Source organism: Lethenteron reissneri, chromosome 43, assembly GCF_015708825.2.
Source record: "Lethenteron reissneri isolate LAM-NWPU_2019-01 chromosome 43, ASM1570882v1, whole genome shotgun sequence".
NCBI lineage: Eukaryota > Metazoa > Chordata > Hyperoartia > Petromyzontiformes > Petromyzontidae > Lethenteron > Lethenteron reissneri.
Genome location: NC_083821.1, coordinates 2,531,899 through 2,557,460, shown reverse-complemented (window position 1 = coordinate 2,557,460; position 25,562 = coordinate 2,531,899). Strand labels below are relative to the sequence as shown.

The following is a 25,562-nucleotide window of genomic DNA, read 5'->3' as shown; positions in this document are numbered from 1 at the left end:
GTATGTTGAACTTCCTTCGCAACGTACGTAGCACAACCGTGCTATATCGGAGGTGCGAAACAACGCAAGTTGGTTGACCTGGTGGCAAGAGACGACTGGACGATCACACTCGCAGCGATGGGCATTTTATAAAACTTTATTCAACGTCCCGTGCTCGATGCCTTTATTCCAGTGGTTTCTATCGTGGCCGTGACAGAGCTGTGGCAACCCTCGTGGGCAACGTGGGGTCCCGGCTCCTCCGCTCGTCGCTCGGTACCCAAACCGCGATATACCCCCCCCCTACCTGCCCGACGAAGGGGTTCAACCGTGCTTCACCACGCTGGTCAGTGCAGCTTGGTGAAGGGAGAGGACAGGGCCAGGGTCAAGTTCGGATATCATTTTGCCAGTTACGTTTTACCATGGCTGGGAATCGAACTCGGGTCTTAGGGCTCCGTAGCAGTGAGTGTTGCCAACCACCTCACCATGCCTCTTACCCTCCAACCCTTTCCGAGACGACGGCAAGTTGCGGGGTGGGGGGGGTGGTGTCCCGTTCACCGCTGAATCTCGGAATGCGCAAACGGTTCAGCGTTCATTTTATTTAGAGAAGCGTATTGCGCGGTGGTTTTTAAAGACATTGGACTCACCGCAGAGAACCGTAGGGACACGACCACACACCGATGATAGTTGGCGCCAAACTGTGCCGCACGCCCTCCCCGCACGGCCTTGGGGGAGAGCCTCAGTAGCGATAAAGTTATTACATTTTTTCTTCCGGTTCCGTTTCTGACGACGTACACGTACGCCATCGGAACGGGAAAGGGTTCATGCGTTGTAACCTGTTGACATTGCGAGGATGTAGCTTTGCCGTCAGGGCATTAAACGAGTGCCGTTTTGAGATGGCCGAGGGGTTCCCTCCGGGCCAGGGTGCACCGTAGCACAGTTCACAAACGCATTCACCAACGACGACGACGAAGATGCAGCCGAAGCTGCCGGGTTAATCATTTGGTCGAGGCCAACTGCCCGACGGTCGGAGGAGCAGTGGCTGCCAAGCCCCACGAAAGGGGAACTCGCCCACGTACGAAAATCACACACAATGGAGCTAATATAGCTTTGCATTTGTAACACAAAGTATGGGCATTAATAATCCTTACGTTGTACACGCGGCTCTCCCGGGTAAGACTTACGGGGTACGTCTACCCACATCGGGACCTTGACTCCCACTCTGGTGGACAAATGGTGACGTGGGGTTAAACCAAGCGTCGCACCCGATAAAAGCTTAAAAAATATATATACAAAAAAATTGAATAAATATCACTTAGCCTAATTGAATCGACAATATCCACAACGTTACAAGAGAATGCAACTCTTGTGTTAACTACAGGCATCCCATAACATCGGCATCGTGCCACACGCCAACAGGACATAGACAACATGTTATGTAAACATTACTTTCTTCACGGCCGTTCAGAGGTGAGTAACCTCAGGATTTCACACACAAAACACATATACTGTATATATATAAAAACGGCTCGCAAAAATCGTCAGTCTTTATCGTAATATTGTAATCGAGTACAGTGTAACCTGCCTAACGTTGACCCGGTTTAAACGTTGACCCGGTTTAAACGTTGACCCGGTTTAAACGTTGACCCGGTTTAAATGCACCTCGCCGGTGGTCAGGCAGCAACTTGCCCGAATTCCGATCGGCACATCGGTAAGACGCATCGGTGCGGCGCGCCGGTGCGACGTGCCGGGAATACGCTTGCTGTCACGCGCGAGCACATTCTGAAATCGCCTTTTATCTTTTTAATACAAAATTTAGTCAAATACAGTAACACTGTCGATATACCACACGATGGCTGGGCAGAATTGTGACTATGGCTACATCAAATAACGATACGAAACGTACATCAACAATTACCTGGGGCAGCTCCCCTGTATTTTGGGGACGTACCGCATGTTGCTCTGCGTGATGTCCGACGTTTCGCTCTGCACGCTAGGCAGCTTCTTCTTTGGGGGGGGGGGGGTGGGGTCTGAATTCAATTCCCCAATTATGCAGAGGAACTTCTGGAACATTTCAAGAAACGATTCCAGCAGGTGCCGCCCTGAATATGTGGAGCATCGTGCCTAACAACGCGTAGCGGGCACAACCCCAAGTCACATCAAAGAAATACACAGCACAACTGGGACAACTTGCACAGTGGAATCATCTTGCCGAGCACAATCAAAGTCTGCCACCGGCAAACTCCTCCGAGAACTCGGGAGACACGAAATCGAATGTTTAGAATATTAAAAAAAGAATAGAGGATAATCTTTTGATGTTTTCGATCAGTATCTTGCACAGCTGCTCATATATATAATGTAGAAGCGAAACTCAACTTTTTACAGAGATCAGAAAAGTTCCGTCCAGGATGTGGCGAGACAATGGGGTACAATTGGCGCTCTCGCCGCTACGGGAACAACGGAGCGAGCACGGTCTGTTGCAGGAGACAAAACTAAACGCCAAGTTTGTTCCCGTAGGGTTTTTTAATTTATCTGCATTTATGTCATCGCAGTGGAACTGATATTTATGAACAGATGGCTCCGTGTCAATAAAGTTGCGATGACAATGAGGGCGTAAAAATTGTTAGAAGCGACGGGCATGAGTGACAAAAGTCCATCAAAAACAAAATAAAACCGTCCGCCTTTTTAACCTCGTTAAGTCGGTCGAAATGTAAAAGCCTCCGGCAGATCCGGTTTTATCAAAGCAGGTCATCGGGATGACTATGTTTCCATTAAAATGCGGTTAATTCTTTATTTTGCTGCACGTCTGAAGGTCGCATTAACTTCCTTTCGCAACGTACATAACCCGTCCGTGCAATCGGGTCTGCGTATGCGCGTTGTGCCCAACTAAGAGCGATACGGGTTTCCACGGGGTTTTTTTTTCCACCCACCACTGCCCACCGCCAATAAAGATTCCCGTACAGACGGCCAAACATAAACGCCACTGCGCTCAACTTCTCGCAAAAAACCCCGAGCCCCTTAATCCAACAATACATAGCACTGGTCTAAAATCTATTTCTTACAGATAGAGGAGGTTACTACACTGGAGTGGGGCAAGAGATACGCTCACACCAAAGAGATTCACAGCGACCCTACAACGTATTTTTGTTCTTTTTTAAATCGATCGAATAAAGTATCTACCATCCCGCATGTGCTGACGACAGTCCGAAGAATTAAACGGCAGTGAACTACGACGTGAAATGATGGAAGAATCCAACGGAGAAGGCTGCACGGTTGATATGCAAATTCCAAAGCAACGGTCATGTACAACTTTGCTAAATAAAACGAAATAATTGTTGGAGAGACAAGTTTGACAATTTGTTTAAGGCAGGCCAGGATCAAAATGATGAAATAAACGAGGTGAGTGAGGGCAGCATGTGGTGCTTTTAAACTTAAAAGTTCATAACGAAAAGAAGCATACCAATGTGCGTAAAGTGTTGTCCGTTGATGCACAATGTCAGTTATGACAGAAAAAAACTGAAAAAGTACGCAAAAGCAGCATGCAGAGGTACATGCCTGGGAATTACACCAAGAGACGAACACAACAGAGACATCGTAGCGATGTTTCGTCCAAGTGGCCCTGGGCGAGACATCACAAGAGTGGGATAATGGCCGATGGGCGAGGCTGGCGATGGCATGGTAGCCAAAAAGGAGGAAATAACCCGCAGAGGGTGATCACGGCGGAGACGGAGTAACAGGCAATCGGCGACGTCATGGGGAGGTCTCCATCCAGCAGTGGTAAGAAAATGAAAATGAATGATAACGAGTCTCGCAATGAGTCACGTGTGTGTGTATATATATATATATATAGAGTATATAAACCATGACAATATAATTACGGGGTGGAGTGCTCACAATGAGCCTTGTGGCTGCGATGACACCGCAACTTATGGGGACGGCACAGCTTGATAATCACGTGCCACGCCAAATGGAGAATAATCACCAAAATCCCGGTCTAATTTTATTTCGCCCATTGTTAGATGAAGGTCGCCGCCTAGCAATATCCCAGCACAATGGAAAGGTCAGCGGCTTTTATTTATTTTTTCAGCGGCCTGCTTTTTTGATTGGCCGTCTGTGCCAACGCGAGTTTCATATCTATATCTTTATTTTGCCGTTTTGTGTCCGTTTCCATTGAAATTTAGCCGCAACAAATGTTGGTTCCCTGCCAAGTGCAAGTTTTTTTTTATCGTCTTTTGTTAACAATACGCTACAGTATATATATGCGTGTGTATAATCTTGTATAGTCATCGGTTACAGTGTGTTTAATATGCATTAATGCATTATCTGGCTGTCGCCTGATGAAGCGAGTTGTAATTACTAGCGAAAAGTCACTCAAGATTGTAAATCTTGTGGATTTGCTCTCCAACAACAACGGTGTGCTGTACACTAGTAACGAATTGGCACATTCTGTTTACGAGACAAACCTTACTAATTGTCCGTGTCGGGTGGTGGCGGGTTTAACGACACATTTATAGTTACGTGATGTAACCCAAAAAACCTTTGTTACGGATAATGCGGTAAGATTGCACGAAAAATTTGCGAACGTCGCTTTGTTTAATGGAAACACAGCCTGCGTAGCGGGGCATGTTTCTTTTGTGGCTTGGCAGCATACCGTGTTTAACATCTAAAATACGAAAGCCACTTATGCCTTTACATCATCGGGTGGGGGGTAGGGGGAGGTCAACAGAACCACAAATAAATACAGTACTTACTCGTCATAAACTGCATTCGGCATTCGCTTCCTGTGATGGGTTCAAGTCACGTGTGAGAAATAAATAGGCGTCAACCAGCGAAACCAAATCCCGACAGTCGATACGAGCTTCCCTTGGGCACATTCTCTGGGCGTCGCGCGACTCTTCGCGATGAACATCGTCGCGCGCAAGCCTTAGGGGCTTTCAGTTCTAACAGGAATAATTTAGGCGCCCGCAACTCTTGCAGACGGGGCGTCCAAAACCAACCCAAAGCAGAATCTCCACAGATCGTTCTCCTGCCACCCCTGGTGTCACACAGGCTCCCCCCGCCTCCCCCGCCGAGGCTCGACGACGGGGTCGGTGGCAAAGACGATGACCGGGGACCGCCTCTCCTCTTCCCCCTCCGCCTCCACCTCCTTCATATGAACTTAAAACATTTGGTTTTGTCGTGGGGCAGCCGCGTCTTGAAGAGCACCGAGTCGGCGCGGAACTGCGTGTAGAGGAGCGGCATGTAGCCGTACACCTTGACGAAGAAGTTGATGCAGCGGTGGCGCTCGTGGAAGTGGGACTCGTCGTGCGAGAGCGCCTGGGGACAGCCCGGGCAACGGAACGTCCAGCGGGACGTCACCTGCGAAGTGAGCAAACGGACGGAGACCCGGACCAGAGATCGGACCAGACCTGTGTTAGGCCACCTTTCCAGGGATCCGTTCTTTAAGAACCGAGGCAAATCCATTGCGACGTGCGAGAATTCCCATGGCATGGAGCAGTAGCGCAACTGCAATTAAATACAGAAAAGGAAATAAAATAAAAAACCAAGATCTTAAAAAAAAACACACTGGAGGAAGATCACCTTGATGGGCGGCTTGCGCGTGATGTGGGAGACGAGGAAGTTCATGGCGATGTCTTCGCAGTTGATGTACTCGTCGACCATGTCGCGGATGGCTTGGGGCATCACGTACGAGTACAGGTAGGCGTAGTACTGCAGCACAACGCACCACCCGCAGGGCCATTAGTTTCTCTAGTCACAGTATCTATGTATAAAATATACAGCGTCAAAATGCGGCTGTGTCTCAAGATGCTACAAAAGAACAGTGGCCATATTTGTTTGATATGGAGAGAGAGAGACGCAATCCGCTAGACAGAAGAAAAGGTATAGAGCCCGTACTTGAACAGGGGCAGGGAGTTGACATCACGGATTGCTGAGGAAGGGGGAACTTCACAATTTGGGGTCGTGTTTATATTTAAGAAATAACTCATCTCATCTCTACTGTCCGACTCATCCGTATTTTCTAATTTATTCCAGCTAATTCGTTGAGCATTAGCCTAAAGGAAATCGGCATCTAATTTACATGAAATAAAACAAAGTTATTACAACGCATGACTAGTTAGTCTCTCGGTGAGATGACCGCAAGGCGATATTAAACTGTGGGAGTGGCGTCACAATTGCATCACGAAAGAGTTATCATGGCGTGGCTCACTACAGCTTCCAATTAGAGAATTCTTTCTTAAAGAGTTTTAATCTCAACAGCGGAGCTTCAAGCCCTGTGTTGCACAGCACGCGAACATGGGCCTAGGGCACACAGCTGCAAGATTAGGGCTGTTTATTGGCGTGGCGAGATGTTAACGACCTCATCTGGTGTACAGGACGTCGTGGATTGGATCCCGACCCTGACGCCTGTATATTTGGAGTTTGTATATTCTCTCTCTTGCCGTGGTTGTGTGGATTTTTCTCCGGGTCCTCCCGGTTTTCCCACCACATTTAGAATCAACGTGCATTTAGAGTATTTGGGTGTTGTACATTTCAACGTGATAAGCCACTTCGTTGAGCTATCATTTGTGGCCAGATCACTTCTGAAAAAGAGCTACGTAATAAGCTCAGTGGGCCTTACCTGGTCAAATAAAAAACATAGTTTAGTTTCGTTTCAGTTGTTTGGGCCGTGTCTAAACTATAAAGGGAATGCCCCGTGGGTTGATTAAAATGCAAATGAGCAGATCTCACCTTGTGGAAGAAGGCTGCCCCTGTGAGCACCATGGAGAGCTCGCACGAGTAGTTGGAGTTGTAGAGCCACGACTGGTGCAGCGAGTCCCAGGCGTGGTAGCGCCCGGGGAACCCCACAATGCGGTCACGTGCCTCCCGCCAAACCCTGGGCGCCAAAATCACCCAGGTGAAGAGAAACACCGGGAGAGTTCCCCCCCCCCCCACCACCCCCATGCGTTCCGTCAAGGGCGTTGTGTAGGCGACACCACCAGAGATGCAATTTGACGTTCCAGCCAGCGAACGCGCACGCATGCAGTGTAAAATAAATAAGGGGGAAACAAGAAAGGGGGTGAAATTCAATTACATCGTTCTGTAAATTGAGAAAATCCATCGGAAAAGGAAATTGTGTGCAAGCTGGATACAAACAAATTGGTGTGTTGCTCACAAACAACAGGAAGACACAACACCCATTATATACCACGTGGTCACCACGTTGCATGTTCGATGCTCTCTCAGCCTTGTCCAGATCACCAGCTTAAGAGCTGAATGTGTGGGCATATTTTTGCATCGACCCTCAATTCAAAGGGTTGCAAATTTTAGCCATCCCATCAGGCATTGCTGCTCTCAAAAAAGCTACGGCAAGTGTTCATGACTATATACCCTGTATGTAAATGTAACGGTCCACGCCATTCCACCTTTGGCAACCACAATGTTTCGTGTGGCCTGCTCGCGGTGGCTGGACAGCGAGAGTGGACGCACCTTATTTCCCACTATCCAACCTGTTGCCGACCTTTCTTTTAGGCGGGGGGGGGGGGGGGTGGAGGAGCGAAAGGTCGCATCAGTTCAAAGCAAAAGCCACACCAAAATAAACGCTTCCGCGTTGAGCAAGTGACATGTGCCCGGACACTGACCACCACACCTCCCACTCACTCCTCCACTGGACTGGTTTGGTCAGTTTGAGAGAGGGGAAAACGAATGCGGCATTTTTTGTTGTTTTTGAGCAAAGGCTTCCAATAACTGAATGTGTTAATTCGCAGCCTTTGAATGGCGTGTTTTAATCCTCACCTAATTACAATCCAATTGTGCTACGGGCATCCGCAGAAATGAGCAAATATCCATTCAGTAACCCTCACTACAGGCAACTCCCCCACCACCGCGTGTCAGAATAGGCCCTTGAAGATAACATCACAGAACGACGACTGAAGCCATTCGAATGGGCTTCTTTTAAGCCACACCAGGAGGCACACCTTTTATATGCCCTGCAAAGGGTAAAGGAGCAGCGCTGCAAACCGATCGGTCAAGCCACTGCTGGTGAAATAGGCCTCCGTGAGAAGACCCCTTCTAAGAGGGTATTTTGGCCAACTCTTCATGACCGATTCATACTGCTAGGGGTATACAGAGGCACCTGCACCATTACTCCAACTGTGCCGTGCCAGCAGAATGAACTCGCGACCTCTAGATTGCAAGCCCAGCGTGATAACCGTTACAATGTGGCAAAGACTGTGTGATCGCACGTCAATGAAAGCAGTTATTTAATAAAAATTGTTTTAACGTAACGTGATTGCGCAGTCATTGGTGACAAGGTTGACATCGTCAAGCCACCACACTTGAGAACCTGGTTCCAGCACGGGCGGGCTAAAACCAGGGTCTCAGCGGAGCCGGCTCAGTGCTCTGCAGGAATAATCCAATGCGGTCCAACCTCTTCAAAACACCATTTGCCCAAGGGCGTTTTTTTGCATAAAACCCACCTGAAGCCAAACATGATTTCGTCGTGTCGAAGATGTGCATCGTCGTCGATGGACAGGATCGCTTCGGTCTCGATGGCGTCGTACGGCAGGAATCTGTTGTTCAGGCTGTTCTTCTTCGTCTTCACAACCTGCGACATGCGGCCGGGGGGGGGACAGCGATCATGTAACCCGTAGATTACGGGGCAACAACGCGCAATATAAGTGTCATCATATTTTGATTGAAAGCTTTCGTGACTGCAGGGATTCATATTCTTGGTTCTTTCGGTAAAGTCACGTAGAAGGGAAATAATAAAATAGTATAAATATAAAACAATAAAAATTCTCACGACGTTTCGACTGCAACACAATCAATCATCATCAGGTGTGAAATCCACAGCAAGAATTTTTTTTTTCAAATTTTCTTGCTGTGGATTTCGCACCTGATGATGATTGCTTGTGTTGCAGTCGAAACGTCGTGAGAATTTTTATTGTTTTATATTAATATTGTTTTGTTATTTCCCTTCCACGTGCCTTTACCGAAAGAACCAAGAATATGTCATCATATTGCCTGATAAAAAAAACTCACCAAAAAAAAACTCTTTTTTCTTCTACCAGGTAAGGCCCACTGAGCTACGTAGATATTTTTCAGAAGCGACCTGGTTATCACAAATGATAGCTCAATGAGGTGGCTTAGCATTGTGTGTAAATTTGTAGCAACCAACTACTCTAAATGCTTGTTGTTGATTCTAAATGGAGGGAAAAACTGGAGGACACAGAATAAAATCCACGTGACTATGGGGAGAACATGGAAACTCCAAATATACAGGCGTCAGGGTCGGGATCGAAGCCACAACTTCCTGTATACCAGGCGAGGTAGTTAACATATCGCCACCATGGCTCCCAAGCTCACTTGATAAACGTATTAAGTGGGCTCGGGCAGCATAGGTCACTAGGTGACGATGGACGGGGGTTGAGACTCATGACAAAGCGGCAGCCAAAAGAGGCAAAACACGCCTGAGAGAGGACGTCCACTGTGGAGATGGAGCATTGTCAACTGCTCATGTGCTCGATGGATCGCTGCATCGCAAGTCAGTGAGAGATGGCGAAGGCTTGGGCAGGCAATATTCCAGCAGTGGATTATTCATGGCTGATGATGATGATGAAAATTACCAACAATTCATGACCAAACCCTTTCGCTTAAAAGACAAGGTTCTTAACACAAAACACACAGACACACTGAATGATCAAGCCTCTTAGATGCACCGGTGTATACTCGGCAGTGTCCGGAGGCAAAGGAGTTGACAATGCGTCCGTGCTCTATGCCCGTATTATCAGTGAGAGATAAGCCTATTGTGAGGGCACTTCTCGTCAAGGTATTCAGAGAAGAAGCCTGCACTATGCATTTGTCCTCCAGGTCCCCTCTGTAAGAGGGGCTTGGCTACTTCCACGAGCTCTCATCTGGTAAAAAAAAAAAAACGCTGGCCCCGATTGGTTACACAAAACTGCATTTAGGCACACAGAATTCAATACGTCTCTCCAGCCCGCATTGTTTAACGGCTGACCCAGCAGGGATACCACTGGACTAATGGACAGGCAAGGTCATAGGTCATTAGAAACCGCTACCTGCATCTCGCCGACAACCACTTCTCGGTTCCCTGTCGTTGGCTCCACAAAGTGCTGATCGCAAATCTTTTGAGAATTCTGTCATGTTTCGATTTAAAGCTTTCGTGACTGCAGGGATTCATCTTCTTGGTTCTTTCGGTAAAGTCACGTAGAAGGGAAGTAATAAAATAATAAAAAACATAATAAAACAATTCTCACGACGTTTCGGCCACAACGCAAGCAGCCATCCTCAGGTGAAAACCAGTTCTGTCGAGGCGACAGCGTCTGAATGAATTTCAGACGCTGTCGAGAATTGTTTGATGTTTTATTTTTATTATTTTATTACTTCCCTTCTACGTGACTTTACCGAAAGAACCAAGAAGATGAATTCTGTCATGCTTTTATATCGGAAAGGATGAGGAAACATGAACAATAAATAGCTCTTACATTGCCTCGGTTTTGTCCCACGTCGAGTTTGAACATCAAAGAGAACAAAAATATATTTTAAGTGGCTGGTCAAGCGCATCCACCACAGGGACATTTTGTCTTGCAGCCACACAAACCGAATGGTAGAAAAAAATGTTGGGTTTGGCCACAATAACCTGGCCAAATTTCTGTCGCAAGACCCTCCCATCAGCCAACACAGCCAAACCCATTAAACTGCAACTCGTTTGACGCGCCAATTACTAGCGTTACAATTTTCACATCCTAATTTGAGCAATTATACACGATGTTTCACTTGCCACTACGAGATAAGAACCGTTCGCTTTCTGGGGATGAAAGTAGCAAAGGACACCTACAAATACAAGCCCTGGCCACAAGCACTGAATTCTTACATTTGAAAAAACCCTACGATATGTTTTATTTCCCAAAAGACACACACACACACTTGCATGGCAGCATGCCTTTTAAAACCACAGAACAAAGCGAAGCCAGATGCTATCTTCAAAGACGCACAAACTTGCACTGCGGCGGGAGTTGCAGAGGTTCCACGGATCGCCGAACAAAGGAGGCTGCAATGCAGACGAGCTGCAATCCTCGCAAAAATTTCTGCTTATTTATTTTCTGTCACGCAACCCACCCCCATCACCATGGGCCAGAATGCCACCCACTGAAAACACATCAGCTTACGAATTAATTTATTTGTTTGCAATGAGAATGTGGGAGGGAGAGGGGGGGATGGCCATGGAATATCTTGGAATATTTCTAGAAAAAAATAGAACCTCACACACGCACACAAAAAAACTACTGCGAGTGCGTGGGGAGGATCCAAAGAGCGGTTGTTCGAGGCGTGGCAAGCTTGAGCTCGAGAGCACACTCCAAGCCGAATCGATCGCTACCGTCTACACACATCAACCCCGCAGTTAGCGCCGGCGAAAAATGAAAGTATATCAGCACACACGCCGAAGGTGTGTTTTAGTCACATTGTGACTGTCCGTAGAGGACTGGACTTACAAAGCACCCTTTTCACAAGCCAATAACAACAACAACAAAACGAACTGGGTGCGTAACGGTGGAGCAACGATTCCAAAGCCGACCACCCGAGTTTGATTTGCCGGCCGCGGATAACATCAATGTCGGGTGATAGCTGAACCAGTCCTGTGCACAACCCCCACCGCCCTTCACCATCCCGCACTGACAAGCGTGGTGAGAGATGGTTAAGCAAATCCCTAATGACTGACACGACACACGGAGCTCTTCATTCAGCAATGGATTTACAACATAAATAAAAATGTAAAATTCTAAATATGTTATTATATTAAAGCTGAAGCTGCCCTTAGCATAGTAAAGCAGATGAACAAGGAATATGGATATCAGAGTAATAAGGTTTTTTTTCAGTGGGCAGAATCCACAGTGCAGATAAAACACAGCTTTAAGAAAACAAATTCACTTCAGAAACATATCCACCCATAACAGTACAATAGGTGTGCTAGGCACAATTGGCCACTTACAATGAAAGGCACTTGACATTCCATTGAAAAACCCAAGTTCAAAAGGAGAGTTTACACTAAATAATAGTAATAAATAATGAAATGCCAAAACATCTATGATGTCAAAGAAAAAAAAGAGGTCTGCTCATTAAATCCATATCTTTGCCTTTATCCAGGCACACCACTATCTTGCATCAGGAGCTTGACTTTCAGATACACATCTACAAACAGTGGCACGAAGAGCAGTCACCATACTACCAATGACTACGGATTGATCACGCACGTCCAGTACATGTACACGTATCAGCATTCGTGAAGCACTATGTACGAATAATGCTGGGGACATTTCTGTCCCTCCTCTCAGCAATGGGATACAAACATTAATTAGGTACTTTAAACCAAGGTGAAGACGTCACCACACCCTCGTGATCGCTTCCTTCCTGAAGATCCTTTAGTTCAATGGTTCTTAACCTTGACTGCAGCCTGCACCTCTTTGGTTCTTAATCGTAAAAAAAATTATGTTAATAAATACATAGAGTATTCTTGGTTCTTTCGGTAAAGTCACGTAGAAGGGAAATAATAAAATAATAAAACTAAAACAATACAATTCTCACGACGTTTCGATTGCAACACAAGCAATCATTATCAGTGTGAAAACCACAGCAAGAAATTTGTCTTGTCGTGAGAATTGTATTTTTATTATTTTATTTTTTCCTTCTACGTGACTTTACCAAAAGAACCAAGAATATTAATCCCTGCAGTCACGAAAGCTTTAAATCGAAAAATACATAGAGGTTCCATGGCCATGTCTCGCACCCCCAGGAAGGGCATCTCGCACCACTGCTCTCGTTGTTGCAAATTCACACCTGACCTCCAAGGACTGCAGTTGCAATGCATCACGTGTGGCTTCAGGTCTCTTTACTTGACCACTCCAATGTTCATGTCAGCAACCTTCCCTCCTCCTTCCTGCACGCACGTTCTACCCATCAAAACGTCTTCTTCCATACCACACCTCAAGTGTTTCGTTGTTATATTCTATTCCACACCTCCACGTGGCTTAGCATTTTCAATGAAATTCCTAGCATCGTCTGCATGAACATGATCTTTTTAAAATGCAAAGTATTTTCATTCATTTAACATTTTTAAATTGTTTTAATTGCACCGTAATTGCATTCTAATTGTTTTACAAAATGTACGCATTGAAATTGGTTGTTCTTCTTTACTTAATTAAGCCCTGGCATCTCTTGAAAGAAGAAGACTCCTGGTCTCAATGGACCCTTTCTTGCCTGGTTATATATCGAAGGCCATTTATCGATCGATCCCGATGTTATTTCCGCGTTGCTTTATGGAGGTCTCCTCCAGCAACAGCGTAAGTACGCTAAAGTTGGGACAAAAAAAATCGCGCTCTGCCGTGCCACGTACGCGCAATAGCATCGACGTACCGTGACAGGGACGCCGATGTCGGGCCACACCAACTCCTCGGAGGGCAGCTTGGGCGCATTCCAGACCACCACCACCTTGTTGAGGTAGGGCAGCCCGTTGAGACGTCGCACCGAGTCCATGAGCACCTCCTCGCGCTCGTACGTGAGCATCACCACCGTGAACTGCTCCCTCGGCAGGTTCCCGCCCAGCGCCTCCTGAAACTCCTTGCCCGTGCCGCCGGCGCCGCCGCCGATCGGCCGGAAGCCCGCGCCGGAGCCGAGGAACTGAGCCTCGGACGGCAAAACGGGGTCGAGCGGCGTGAAGGGGAACAGGTAGAAGGGTCCCGGCGGGGAGTTCCAGCTGCGGTCGGCGTCCAGCATGACGAGCGTGTAATTGCGCTTGTATCGCTCCGAGGCATAGGGCGGCTCGTTCTCCGCGGGCCCCAGCTCTAGGTCGCCCATCTCGGACGGCGGGTTGAGGCCGTCGGTGGGCACCCTGGCGGAGCGGTGCGGGATCTCGGGCGACGGCTCCTCGGGGACAGGTGCCGGCGGGATGTGGGCGCGCGCCCGCACGGTGGCCAGCGCGGCGCCCAGCGCGCTCTCGGCCGACGCCAGGTACGTCTCCCACAGGAAGCGGCCCTGGCGGCGCATGGCGAGCAGGTCGTTGTCGGGCACGCTGCGCAGCAGGAAGTGCAGCTCCGTGACGCGCGCCTTGGGCAGCAGCACGGCCGCGCGCTCCCAGCGAATCGTCTCGGCGAAGGGGAGGCGGGCGCGGTCGCCGCCCAGCACCACCGGTACGGCGCCGGCCTCCAGCGCCTCGTACACGCGCGTCGACGCGAGCTGCGACGCGGAGAGGCGCGGGTCGCCGGCGGCCACCACCAGCGCGAACGTGGAGCGGCGCAGCACCTCGATGCGCGACGTGTGGTCACCGCACAGCGCCCACTCCGATGGGGAGCCGCCGCCACCGGCTGCGGGGCCGTCGCACGTCAAGTCGACCAGAACGCTCTCCTGGCCGCCGGCGACGATCGCCTTGAGCACGGACACGATGTGGATGTCGTAGAGGTCGATTTTCCTGCCATCGCCGCCTCCTGAAAGGCGATTTAACAAAAAAAGAAGTGTTTTTCGTTTCCTCGGATCGCGCTGGAAATTGAAGCTTGTTTATTAAATACATGTGTGTATTTTTCTGAAAGAATTTTCACACTATATACTTGGCACGTAACAATGCATCAATTTAAATTATTTCTAATGCTCGCATCGATGTTCATACAAATTATTTTTCAATGTTAAAATTGGTTGAATATTCGCAAAGACTGTAAAATAAATCAATAACCATAAGATGACAAAGAGTAGAGAAAATTTTTGATTCAAGAATCCAATGGTAATCCTGATAGTCCATGGACCAGAACAGGAATTGGTACCGCTTTTAGTACCGAATTATTTCCATGGCTCAAAAGAGTAGATTATTTTATAACCCAGTAATGTCAAATGGTTAACTTTTAATAAACTGTTGTTAGCCACACAACGAAATTGGAACCACTCAAGCGATGCCATTTTGGGTGGTAGCAACAAGTGAAATATCTGGTCTGAGCTCATGAACTGTGAATAGTAAAACCCCTAACCAAAACAAATCATCAAATTGCTGGTGGCGTAAAGAATTAAGCCAACTGTGAAGTAGAAATACAGCACAGCCAACAATAGAGTGGGTATTAAATTCATACCCTTCCTATCCTTAACAACTTTAACACACGTGTTTTATGGAATTGTAAAAAAAATGTTGCAAAAAACGAACTCGCAAAGCACAAAACAACTTTACGAGGGACGGTAAAAGTTAATTGAGGCTATTCCATGCCGTTAATTCATCTGACTTTAATGTTCCTACCTCGACTCGGGTAGCATCGGAGTGGCCATTACAACACAATCAAACAACCGATAGGGCGCTTTGATGAGAAAAACGCGACACCACGCTAAAACTGCGCTCTAGATCAATGTCCCATTTAGTGCCCGCTCCTTCAAGATGGGCATTGATTCACACTTGGAAACAATCTCGTGGAACCTAGGGCAGCACCAGGGTTATAGTTCGAGTTCGAATTCAGGCGAGGGGTAAGTATCAGCGCCAGAGTTCGGCTTCAGTGTCCGCAAGACGATCGCTAACAACGGGGATGTATACGTTTTACCCCCTCTACGAATCGAAGCAATTCGGGGTCGCACTGCAATTCACGCACACATTCTATGTCTGCCATTGCGGTGCATGTAGAATGTACGGTGTTGTGAAGCTATAAAAGCTATATATCACAAGGACAGAAATAAATCCAAATATAATTATCGGGTCTCTATGGTGGGCTGCATTTGGTAGGACACCATAATCCATTTAACATGTAGGCTTTCGTGACCAATATCATCCATAATACAGGTTTTTTTGGGTTAGATCGTGTAAATATAAATGTATCGTTAAACCTGCCACCACCCGGCAGACAATTAGTAAGGTTTGTCTTAAACAGAACATGCCAATTCGTTACTAGTACAAATCTGGCTGTCGCCTGAGGAAACTAGTTGCAATTACTGGCGAAACGTCGTACTCAGATTGTAAATGTTTATGAGTTTACTCTCCAACACACCGGTGTGCTGTACTAGTAATGAATCGGCATGTTCTTTTTACGTGACAAACATTAATAATTGGCTGTGTCGGGTAGTGGCAGGTTTAACGACACCATTTATATTTACTCGAGCTAACCCAGAAAAATTCTATTATGGACAAAAATCCATCATTGTACATTACTTAGATGCCACATCTATGCACCTTACCTTCATTCACCAGCGTAGCAAATATACGTTCAAATAACCCTCAAGACCCGCACGACGTGGGGAGACCCTCATTCATTAGTGTATTGACAAATTGGCTGCACATACACAATCGAAAATAATAGATTCTTACATGCAAGTAGAATGGGTATAAAAATCCATCCGAAGCAATGAATAGATGAATTGTTGCATGCCTAGCTAATAAGGGTCTGCTTGGCATTTCATCGTGCGTTCATATTCAGCTAAGATGGAATCCAAAAAATCTCGTATTTTGGGTTGTCCAATACAAGCTTGCTATTATGGCGTGGAGCGGTAGCACAGTATGCTAACCCCTGTTTTAATGAACCCGGCAAATCTGACATCCTTTGCCAGCCACAGCTAACATCGTTGTGATATGTGAACGGGCTCCGAGCACCCCCTTTCACCAACCTGCGCTGAACAGCATGGTGAAATATGATCACACAACCCAAATGACCGGCACAGCATGCGGAGGCCTTCATCCAGTAGCGGATTAACAAAGGGCTGTATATCATAACAAGTCATTCGTATTATTATTGTAGTGACGACAATATATTTGAAATATACATCTCGGCGACTAAAAAAAAACCCTAGCAATTCAGCCCTGAAATACTCGACACTATTCCGGTGGTCGAGACTGGAAGACACGTACAGGGAGTAATGTATAGTTGCTCCCAAAAGATGAATTATTTATCCCTGTATATAAGATGCTAAATGTCTTGTATAAGGGTCGTGCAAAGAGACTGTAACACCTACATACCAAAGACATCTCACTGAGTCTCTTGGACCCAGCAAAACACAAATAGAATACCCACCACATAAAACACGTTTACATGCCATGCATCACAATGAAAAGTACATAGCCAGTCCCTTTGTTGGTTGAGGGCCTCCCCATGCCATACAGGTCGTGGGGGTGATTTGACCACTCTGAAGGCGGGGTAGTAATAGACGTGGTGCCATAGAAGTACAGTACAACGTGTTTCGCTGCACTGCCTTCTGCTGACCCCATTCCCGCGTTGTGGCTTCCCCCATACAAGCACTCTCGAGGATCGAGCCCGCTCCGCTTACGAGACCGTACAAAGGTCGGGCGCAGGCCGGAGCGCCGCGTGCGAAATCGGTCACCTGCTTCCTCGCCCTCTCCGCCCTCCTCGCCGACACGGCCCCGCGACACGCTCAGCTCGCTCTCGCCCTGGAAGCTGAACAGGTACTTGCGCTTGGCCGGAACCTGCGGCGGCAGCTGCAGGAAGTTGGGCTCGGCCATGGCGTTGACGAGCGGCGGCATGACGACGTCGAAGCCCGGCCGGTACTGCGCCTCGGCGAACACGGGCTGCGCCAGCATCGCCCGGCCCGTGCTCACGCCGTCCAGCAGGTTCCGCGTGGCGCTCGCCCGCCGCGACAGGCTCAGCAGCAGGTGGTTGCGTCCGTCCGACCGCCAGTGCGGCAGCGCGTGGAGGTGGCGCTCGAGGTCGGCGGCGGGCAGCGCCGACCCATCCTGCACGTCGCCGACCAGCACGACGTAGAGGCACGCCACCTTGGGGTCCTGCGTCGCGTACACGCTGGCCCGCAGCGCCGACTGCACGGCCTGCCGCACCAACGGGTCCAGCGCATCTCCCAGGAGACCCTCCGAGGGGTACAGGTAGACGGGAAAGCCCGACGTGAGCGGGCAGCGGGAGAAGTCGAAGCAGCTGTAAAAGCGGCACTGCTGCGCGGATTTCGGCAGCGGCAGCATGGGGTCCGAGTCGTCGGGGAGAAGGCGGATGGGCAGCGAGAGCTTGGGCTGGTTCTGCGCCAGCATCTCGCGGTAAGAGCGCTCCGTTTGGCTGATGGTGTTCTTCAGCTGCTGCAGCTCCTGCTTGGCACCTTCGACGCCGCGCCGCGCCACCTCCAGCCGCGCCCCCAGCTTCGCGATCTCCCCGTTCAGCTCTTGGCGCCGCGCCTCCAGCTGCAGCAGCTCCTCGCTCACCGATTCGCGGATCCGGCACAGGTCCTCCACGTGCCGGCCCTGGCAAAGGCTGGCGCCGCTCGCGCCAGGGTGCCAGGGCCCCACAGGTGGCCTGCCGGGGTCACGGTTCTGCACGTGGTTCCCCTTTCCGCCGGTGCTGTCCAGGTCGACGGCCAGGTAGTAGTGGGCCACCAGCGGGATCGTCACCAGGATGACGAGCAGCAGGCATATCAGCCGCGTCAGGCGCATGCCGTTGGTCCACCACTGGATACAACCAATGCATCCAGCGCGTGACATGGTAACGGTTCTGTTAGGCTTCCTCTCTGTGCTGCGGACAGTCGGCGACTGATTCCATTGCGAGGGCTCAATGCGCGACGAGTGACTCGATCAATACGCGTCCACGGGCATCTTTACAGGCAAATTATTGGGGATGCGGCGACGGCCGTCATTGATACGTCAACTTGACTGGCAGATCAATCGCCCGCGGCAATAAAAAGGGAGAATTTCATTTCCATTATCCAAAGCCGCACGTGGCTGCTGGAAATGATGAGGTCAAACCTCGCTCATAAATGTTTGCTTAGCCGTGGTTGAAAAACGCAATATTTATCGCCTGCCTGCATGACAAAACATTTCATCGGGACGTGGCAGGATGTGCAGCACCATTCATCTCAGTTCTTGGTGACATGCCGCTCTCCCATCAGGAAGCATTTTCACAGCCTGAAAAACAAGCAATTCAGTGTTGTTTAACAGACATAAATGAAATCGCTTAATGTCCAAAACATCTGTCAAGAAGACAATGTCAGAGCCCAACATATGGGTTCCACACCCGAGCATGAAGGCATACAAAATGCCAAGTGATTGTTTTACAATCCGACTGCAGTCGTGTGATATCAAAGTGCCCCTTCAGCAGTAAAAATTGCAGACTTGTAGCAAAAGTTCTATTTGGTTCACGACACTCGCCTGTTGTTTTCCTGTGTTATGCATGAGAGCGATTTTGGTAATTACTGTGGAACTACCGCAACAGATTGAAATCTCTTCCCACGAGGATGTCAAGAGATTGTTAACATGGCACTTTCATATGCATCCCCAAGTGAGTGCTGGAAAGCTGCCAAGTCTTAGAGGCAAGATGCAACCTGAAACCCTGAAGGTGCACATACTATTTATTCCAAAGCAGCATCTCAAAATAGCAGCATCAATGACTGCACAAAGGTGACCTCTCAATATGTGAAACCGTCAAGAGCACTGAGGCAGTACTGATAAAAATGTAAGTTTGAATATGGGGCTCAGTCACCCATGATTAAAACTGGGTTATCATGTGTAGTGAGTGAATGGTCTCAGCCCAGTTACCAATGATTGCACAAACGAAAGCATAATGTAAAATTTGGCATATTCCACCTCTAAGGATTAGGAATTGTGATTTTAATAACGTGCGGCAAACACTATTTGAAGGGGCAATGAAAGGTATTGCCTTTAGTGTGATAAAAAAAAAGCCTCTTGAAAAGAATTCAGAAGTTCTGGGACATCATTTACTGGCAAGGTGGTACACTTCTCACCTTGAGATCTCCGCATGTAAATGTCACAATCTAATGACAGCATGACACCTACGGCACAATTGGAATTCAACCCGGAGAAGAGGGGGAAAAAATACCCCAAAAAGGGTATTGTACATAACGACCCGTCGACTGGCAAATCAACAGATAAGCGACTTCAGATGGCGATAGTAAACGCTCGCCGCTCGGGTAGATTGAGCCATGGTGCTATCCAGGCGGTCGGGTTTGCGCTCCTGTGCGCGCATCTACTGGGACAGCTGAGCCACTGCCTCAAACGTTGGAGGCTTAGAGATTCATTTCCCAGACAGCGCGGCATTCCATGGCGCCCATCCATCACTGGGAGCATCTAACCCGCAGTGCCGCCTGTTATCGCTCCTGCCCCGCCATCGGCGACGTGCACCTTGATATTCAACTTTGCAAAGCACGCTCCAAAAATATTGCACCGTTGGCGTTTGTCAGTAAAACCACCGTGTATGTATGGCAATTCTGAAAAAATATTATATAGCTTGCCAAAACTTTAATATTCTCATTGCAACCACAAAGACTGACGTTTACAGGAGAGAATGGACAATTTCCTAAGGCAGATTGAAATAAAGATATTTCCTAGATTGCAATTGTGTAAAATCTACTTAAGGGTTTGCTTTATCCGGCTGTAAGCACAATAGAAAATAATTTCATCAAGTAATACTCCATGCGGTATTACATTTTTGATCAGCTTTTGCACACGTATAGCTTTTCGAATTTCAATTACTTATACGGATGGCAGAGTTCTAAAAAACGGATACACTGGCTGACTTAGGACAAAAGAAACAATGTAAATCCTAACTCTGTTAATAAGCTGAGCTCTCGCAATCAGAGGAGGAGCACACGCTGCACACACACAATGTGCTAAAAATGCATTTAGTTATTTGCACATTTGGTTTGCATTCAAAAACGACCGAGCACAAACTCACCCAATCGACGCAAATACATGCATACAAATTAAATTCGGCCCACACACAACAGGCGGGCAACATGAGATGACACAGACATAGACAGCAAACAGAACTGTCAGTCAGTCACAGCACAGACCCAACACTTTAAAATATCCCCCCCCCCATACCCCCTCGTTTTCTGCACAAACACTGGCCGGGGCGGGCGGCAAACAGGATTGCCACCCAAGTACGTGCCAGGAAATGCTCTTTCATCACAGACTCGTGCCAACTCGAGTGAAGAGGTCAAGCTCTGTGTGTAACCACCACCAAAAACCAGCAGCAGCACCGCCGTGCTCAAATGTCGTGCGAATCCAAGAAGAGCTACGCTAGTGCCACAAAGGCCTTACACACAGCTGCTAACTTCTGCACGATTTGTCTGTCGGAAGGAAAACGTAATCCCTTAGAACAAGAGAAGGACGTGGTTGAAATCCGAATGCATCCAAAAGCCTTGCCACCAAGCATTATAAGGCTACGTATAACAGAAGCCTTTAAAAAAACTATCAAAATAGCTGTTTAAGAACCATGCCAAAGCTATATTTTGACTGCCGATGGTGTAATGAAAATAATGCAAGGATTTTCCTGATGCTACGTTTACTAAGATAGCTTAGGTGTACTCAGCGGAGCCCTGCTGCGAATTCAAAATGCCACTCGATTCATTTTAAAGCTCCACGCTCGCAGGTTCGCGTTACTGTGTAATGCAACGTGTGAAAACGTAAAGGACATAGGAAAGTGGTTAGCACAATGCACACAATATGCCTGATAACCCAAGTTTGATTGCCAGCCACGGACGAACATCTGTGGCGACAGATAGATTCGAACCATTCCCGAGCCTCGCCCTCCGTTTGCCAAGTGACACAGGCTAGCATGGAAAAGCACGATCAAACCGCATGACCGTAACGGCATGGGAAGGGTGACCTTTATCCAGCAGTGAGTGAACAAAGGACCGTGAATTATTACTGTAATTACACAAAGGCCATCACTCGGAAAGATTTTGAACTTGCACTGGTAAATGCTGCCATGAGACCTTAAGTTCCTTTGGATGACATATGCAAGAGGTCAAGGCAGAGAGGCACACAGAACTGCCTTTATTTCTTTCCCACTACATTCAGGCGCTGGCCACTTATTTCAAGCCACAGGGAGACTTGTGGGGGGAGGGTGGGGGAGCCAATTGCTGCACATAAGAGTGTGGACTCAAACAGAGAACCCCAGGATAAGCCCAGAGCACACCATCTTCAATCACTTGCATAACGTACAACTATTGAATTCAATCCGGTAGCGGAACAAAAGGCAACAGGGGCAGCTCATTAACAAGCACGTACACACATCCTCACACCAAATTAAGCAGTGGGTATGTACAGTAGAGTAATACATGAGGTATTAATACAATCAGTGTGAAGACAAGATAATTGTTTTTTAATCACATCCACCAGCATACCTGCTAGAAAGAGGAAAGACCATTTAGGGCAATTAGTCAGTCCGAAGCATGGTCATCATTTTAGGTCGAGTCACAAATGGTGATGAAAGGACTTGAGCATGCAACCGTGTTAAAGCGACGACGCTGTCACCTGGCAAGACATCACACTTTGGCAATGACAGACGAGAAGTGCTCAGACATAATCTCATGCGGGCTTGGCTACGTCGAGCGGTAAAGAACGTGCACAAGATCAGTCTCTAATGTCCATGTTAAGCGGAACAGCCAAAAAATATATCTTGGAAAATGAACAAACATTTTTGGGCCATGGGCCATGGAACTTGTTCAGAATTGGACGATAACAACCAGGCCACGTGGACGTCATCCGTATCTGCAACTACAGACGGAGAATAAATGACAACGCACCTCTTGTAAATGCCATAAAAGGTGAATGCGTGTGCCGACTGCTGCAAGTGTGGGTTCCCACAAATGTACCCCACCACAACATATATTTTTGTTAAAATCCACATTTTGACCACACTACAAACCATTTCGTCGTGGGACCACCCGTGATCAAGAGTTTTGTAGAACATCGGATTCGTCCGGCGGAAAGATTCCGATGATGGGGGGCGCGCGTTGTTGGCTCGGTGGCAAGGACCCTGCACTACTGCCCCAGAGAATTCGTCGATTCACTGCTACGTCTAGAGAGCATCGGCGGTGTTATCTAAACACATGCTGGCTTGCCCCCCTTCACCAACCCTCACTGACCACTGCTGACCATCAACAACAACAAGAACCCGCCAAATTTAGATTTAAAGCTTTCGTGACTGCAGGGATTCATATTCTTGGTTCTTTCGGTAAAGTCACGTAGAAGGGAAATAATAAAATAATATAAATATAAAACAATAATAGATTCTCACGACGTTTCGACTGCAACACAAGCAATCATCATCAGGTGTGAAATCCACAGCAAGAAAATTTTCTTCCTGTGGAAATCCACAGCAAGAAAATTTCACAGCAAGAAAATTTCGTTCCTGTGGAATTTTCTTGCTGTGGATTTCACACCTGATGATGATTGCTTGTGTTGCAGTCGAAACGTCGTGAGAATTTTGTATTGTTTTATAGTTATATTATTTTATTATTTCCCTTCTACGTGACTTTACCGAAAGAACCAAGAATCAGAACCCGCCAGTGACAGGGCATGGGGGAAGAAAGCCTTGGTCCATCAGTGGACTTTGACGAAGGGCCTGCACGATTCATCATCACCGGGTTCACAAAGCAGTGGGTCTTACTTAGAATAAGGTCGCCAAATGTGTTTTTTGGCCACCACCTAATCTAGGAGTTAAGGTGGTTTCTCCTCTGTATCGGCAAAAGAGAACCCTTACATTATCATCTTAATTTTTATTATTTGGTTCTTTCGGTTACATTATCAACAAATACAGGGGTGTTTCTTCCTTTTCATTATTTTAACTATTTGTGGAAAATCTACCCTCGGCCTCGAGTCACTGGGCACAGATGCTTCCGTTCTGGATCGATACGAATTATTTTATATTTTACACACACAGACTGAGTAATGAACTTAACATCTGTTTTTAGACCTTGCGTGGTCATAAAAAAAACTGTGACTACACACACTGTACGGTCCTTCCTCCCCAGCTGCGCGTTAATAATTAACAGCTTATTAAAATTAGCTTATTAGAACATCAAAAGGACGACGCTGATACAAGCTGCTGAACTTTTAAACAACAAAATAAGCCACCGCTGAACTGTTTAGACGCTTAAAGCTGCGTGTCCAGGCCCTCATAATATAACAGCACCCATTAACTTCAACTTCCCAAGACGATATTTAGAATTTCATGAGGGAAAAAACCCCATATAGTTCAAACTCCAAAGTCTGTGGCACATTTCTCTGCACACTAAACATGAGTAACAGCAATCTCGTCAGTTTCATAATACATTTGGCAGAGTATGATACGACGGGTCACACACATTCCTGTAAACGTTGCCCGCCTTGTTCATGTGGATACCGAGCACTAGCAAATAATATACACAGTAGTGTACACACACAAATTCAACACACACACACGTGTGTGTGTGTTGAATTTCTTTCGCACCGTACGTAGGACAACAAACAAACAAGACACCAAAAATCAGTCTGAAATAGACAAATACACAGGGTAGTGGACAAAAACAGCAGAGTTATTGCATCAACACACACACACATTACGTTACACAACACAGCACACATAGTGGTGATAACACACAACACAGTGCATAAGAAGTGTGCACAATACATGTGTGCACAGCCGATGTAGTGGTGGTGAGTCTTATAAAATACTGAAACAGTATAAGCAATGCATCTTCCTCAATAACAGACGCGGTACAAATAAACCTCACGGTACAGAACACACCATGAAGTACACACAACACAGTACACACATCACAGTACAGACACACACACCTTGTCCGCTAACAAGTCGTGTATTCAGTCGTGGGAACTGGATATCTGTAAACAAAACAAACGCTTAGTAGCTCATCGGATTTCGTCAGGCTAAAGATTCCGATTTAAAGCAGGCACGTTTTTAGCGATGTAATATGTTGAACACGATTAATATGAAGCTGGTATATACACTCGCATAGCTATAAGCAAACACAGTACACACAGCAACATACACAAAGCAAGAGACAAACTCAACCACGAATGGCAAGTTGTGAATACGGTCGTGAGTGTACAGCAAGAATTACCTTCACAAAGTCACATTTTAACGCAAACTATTACACATTGGACACCGTGACAGGGACGTGTAGGCAGGCGAGGTGGCACACCACGATGCACTACAATTAATTTGCACAATTGCGTTAGTTTAATTGGTAAACATTAGAGGCTTTCGAAAGAAACCCACGTTGTAAAATGTGAGGGCTTGCAAGGCGCCACAGCGATTATCACACTCGAAAATATTTAATCTTAAAATCAAGCCACCGATTTAACACGTTGCACAACTTTTACTCAACGTCCTCAATCGTTTACCATAATCGCCCCCCGCGTTATCATCACAATCGAACGTTAAACAACCATCGATAGCAGGCAGCGAACACCGATAAAGACAAATTAACAGTGACCGCGAATCCGGTAGGCCGCAACCGGCGCGCACGAAGCCTAGCGGCTTTCCTGCAAGCCCTGCCGGCCAGGTCGCACCGGACACGGCAGCGGTGGTGCTATGGGGGGGGGGACGGGCGACATCCTCGACCGGTCCCGTCTTTTAGTCACCTGTGAACGAAACTAACACACACGCCTTGGTGTGAAGTCTTCTCTCCCACCTTGATGTGAAGTCTCCTCTCTCACCTGGTCGCCTCCAAGCTGTTTTTTCTCTCTCTCTCTCTTCGTTTTAACCCGAGAAGACGCGACTCAGCCGAAGGGCGGGAGGAGCGTGGCCACGATGATGGTCACCGCGGGGCGGAGCAACGCGCAATACGTGTTAACAGTCTAGAAATGCAGTCTATAA

The 25,562-nt window shown here is 47.5% G+C and overlaps 2 protein-coding genes across 6 annotated transcripts in view; one reads left to right on the top strand and one right to left on the bottom strand.

Annotated features, from left to right (window-relative positions):
• Window positions 1-80: 80 nt before the first annotated feature.
• On the bottom strand, window positions 81-25,522 carry EXTL3 (exostosin like glycosyltransferase 3). 4 transcript variants are annotated; one of them, XM_061569526.1, is made up of 7 exons: window positions 25,378-25,522; window positions 17,305-18,841; window positions 13,387-14,453; window positions 8,433-8,560; window positions 6,706-6,850; window positions 5,557-5,685; window positions 81-5,334 (listed from the first exon to the last, which is right to left on the bottom strand). In XM_061569526.1, exons 2-7 carry the CDS (start codon window positions 18,419-18,421, stop codon window positions 5,125-5,127), a joined length of 2,796 nt encoding a protein of 931 aa, XP_061425510.1. In that variant the 5' UTR covers window positions 18,422-18,841; window positions 25,378-25,522; the 3' UTR covers window positions 81-5,124. The 4 variants fall into 4 exon arrangements, with proteins under 4 accessions (XP_061425510.1, XP_061425512.1, XP_061425511.1 ...); XM_061569528.1 differs by having other exon boundaries at window positions 25,403-25,508; XM_061569527.1 differs by having other exon boundaries at window positions 25,328-25,501.
• The window catches only part of LOC133353353 (transient receptor potential cation channel subfamily A member 1-like), a 34,305-nt gene continuing 33,878 nt past the window's right edge, over window positions 25,136-25,562 (top strand). Inside the window, exon 1 of one of the 2 annotated variants that reach the window (XM_061569535.1) lies at window positions 25,136-25,189. The gene's annotated coding sequence lies outside the window, so the exon portion shown is untranslated. Of the gene's footprint in view, window positions 25,190-25,492 lie in introns of those variants that run through there. The other variant, XM_061569536.1, reaches the window with a different exon arrangement.

Bases quoted from the DNA above. Each gene is read 5' to 3' on its own strand.
- EXTL3 (XM_061569526.1), bottom strand. From the start codon at position 18,421: ATGTCACGCGCTGGATGCATTGGTTGTATCCAGTGGTGGACCAACGGC. The intron at 8,561-13,386 runs GTACGTCGATGC...CGCATGTCGCAG, and splicing joins ACATCGGCGTCCCTGTCACG to GTTGTGAAGACGAAGAAGAA. The intron at 5,686-6,705 runs GTGAGATCTGCT...GTTGTGCTGCAG, and splicing joins GGGCAGCCTTCTTCCACAAG to TACTACGCCTACCTGTACTC.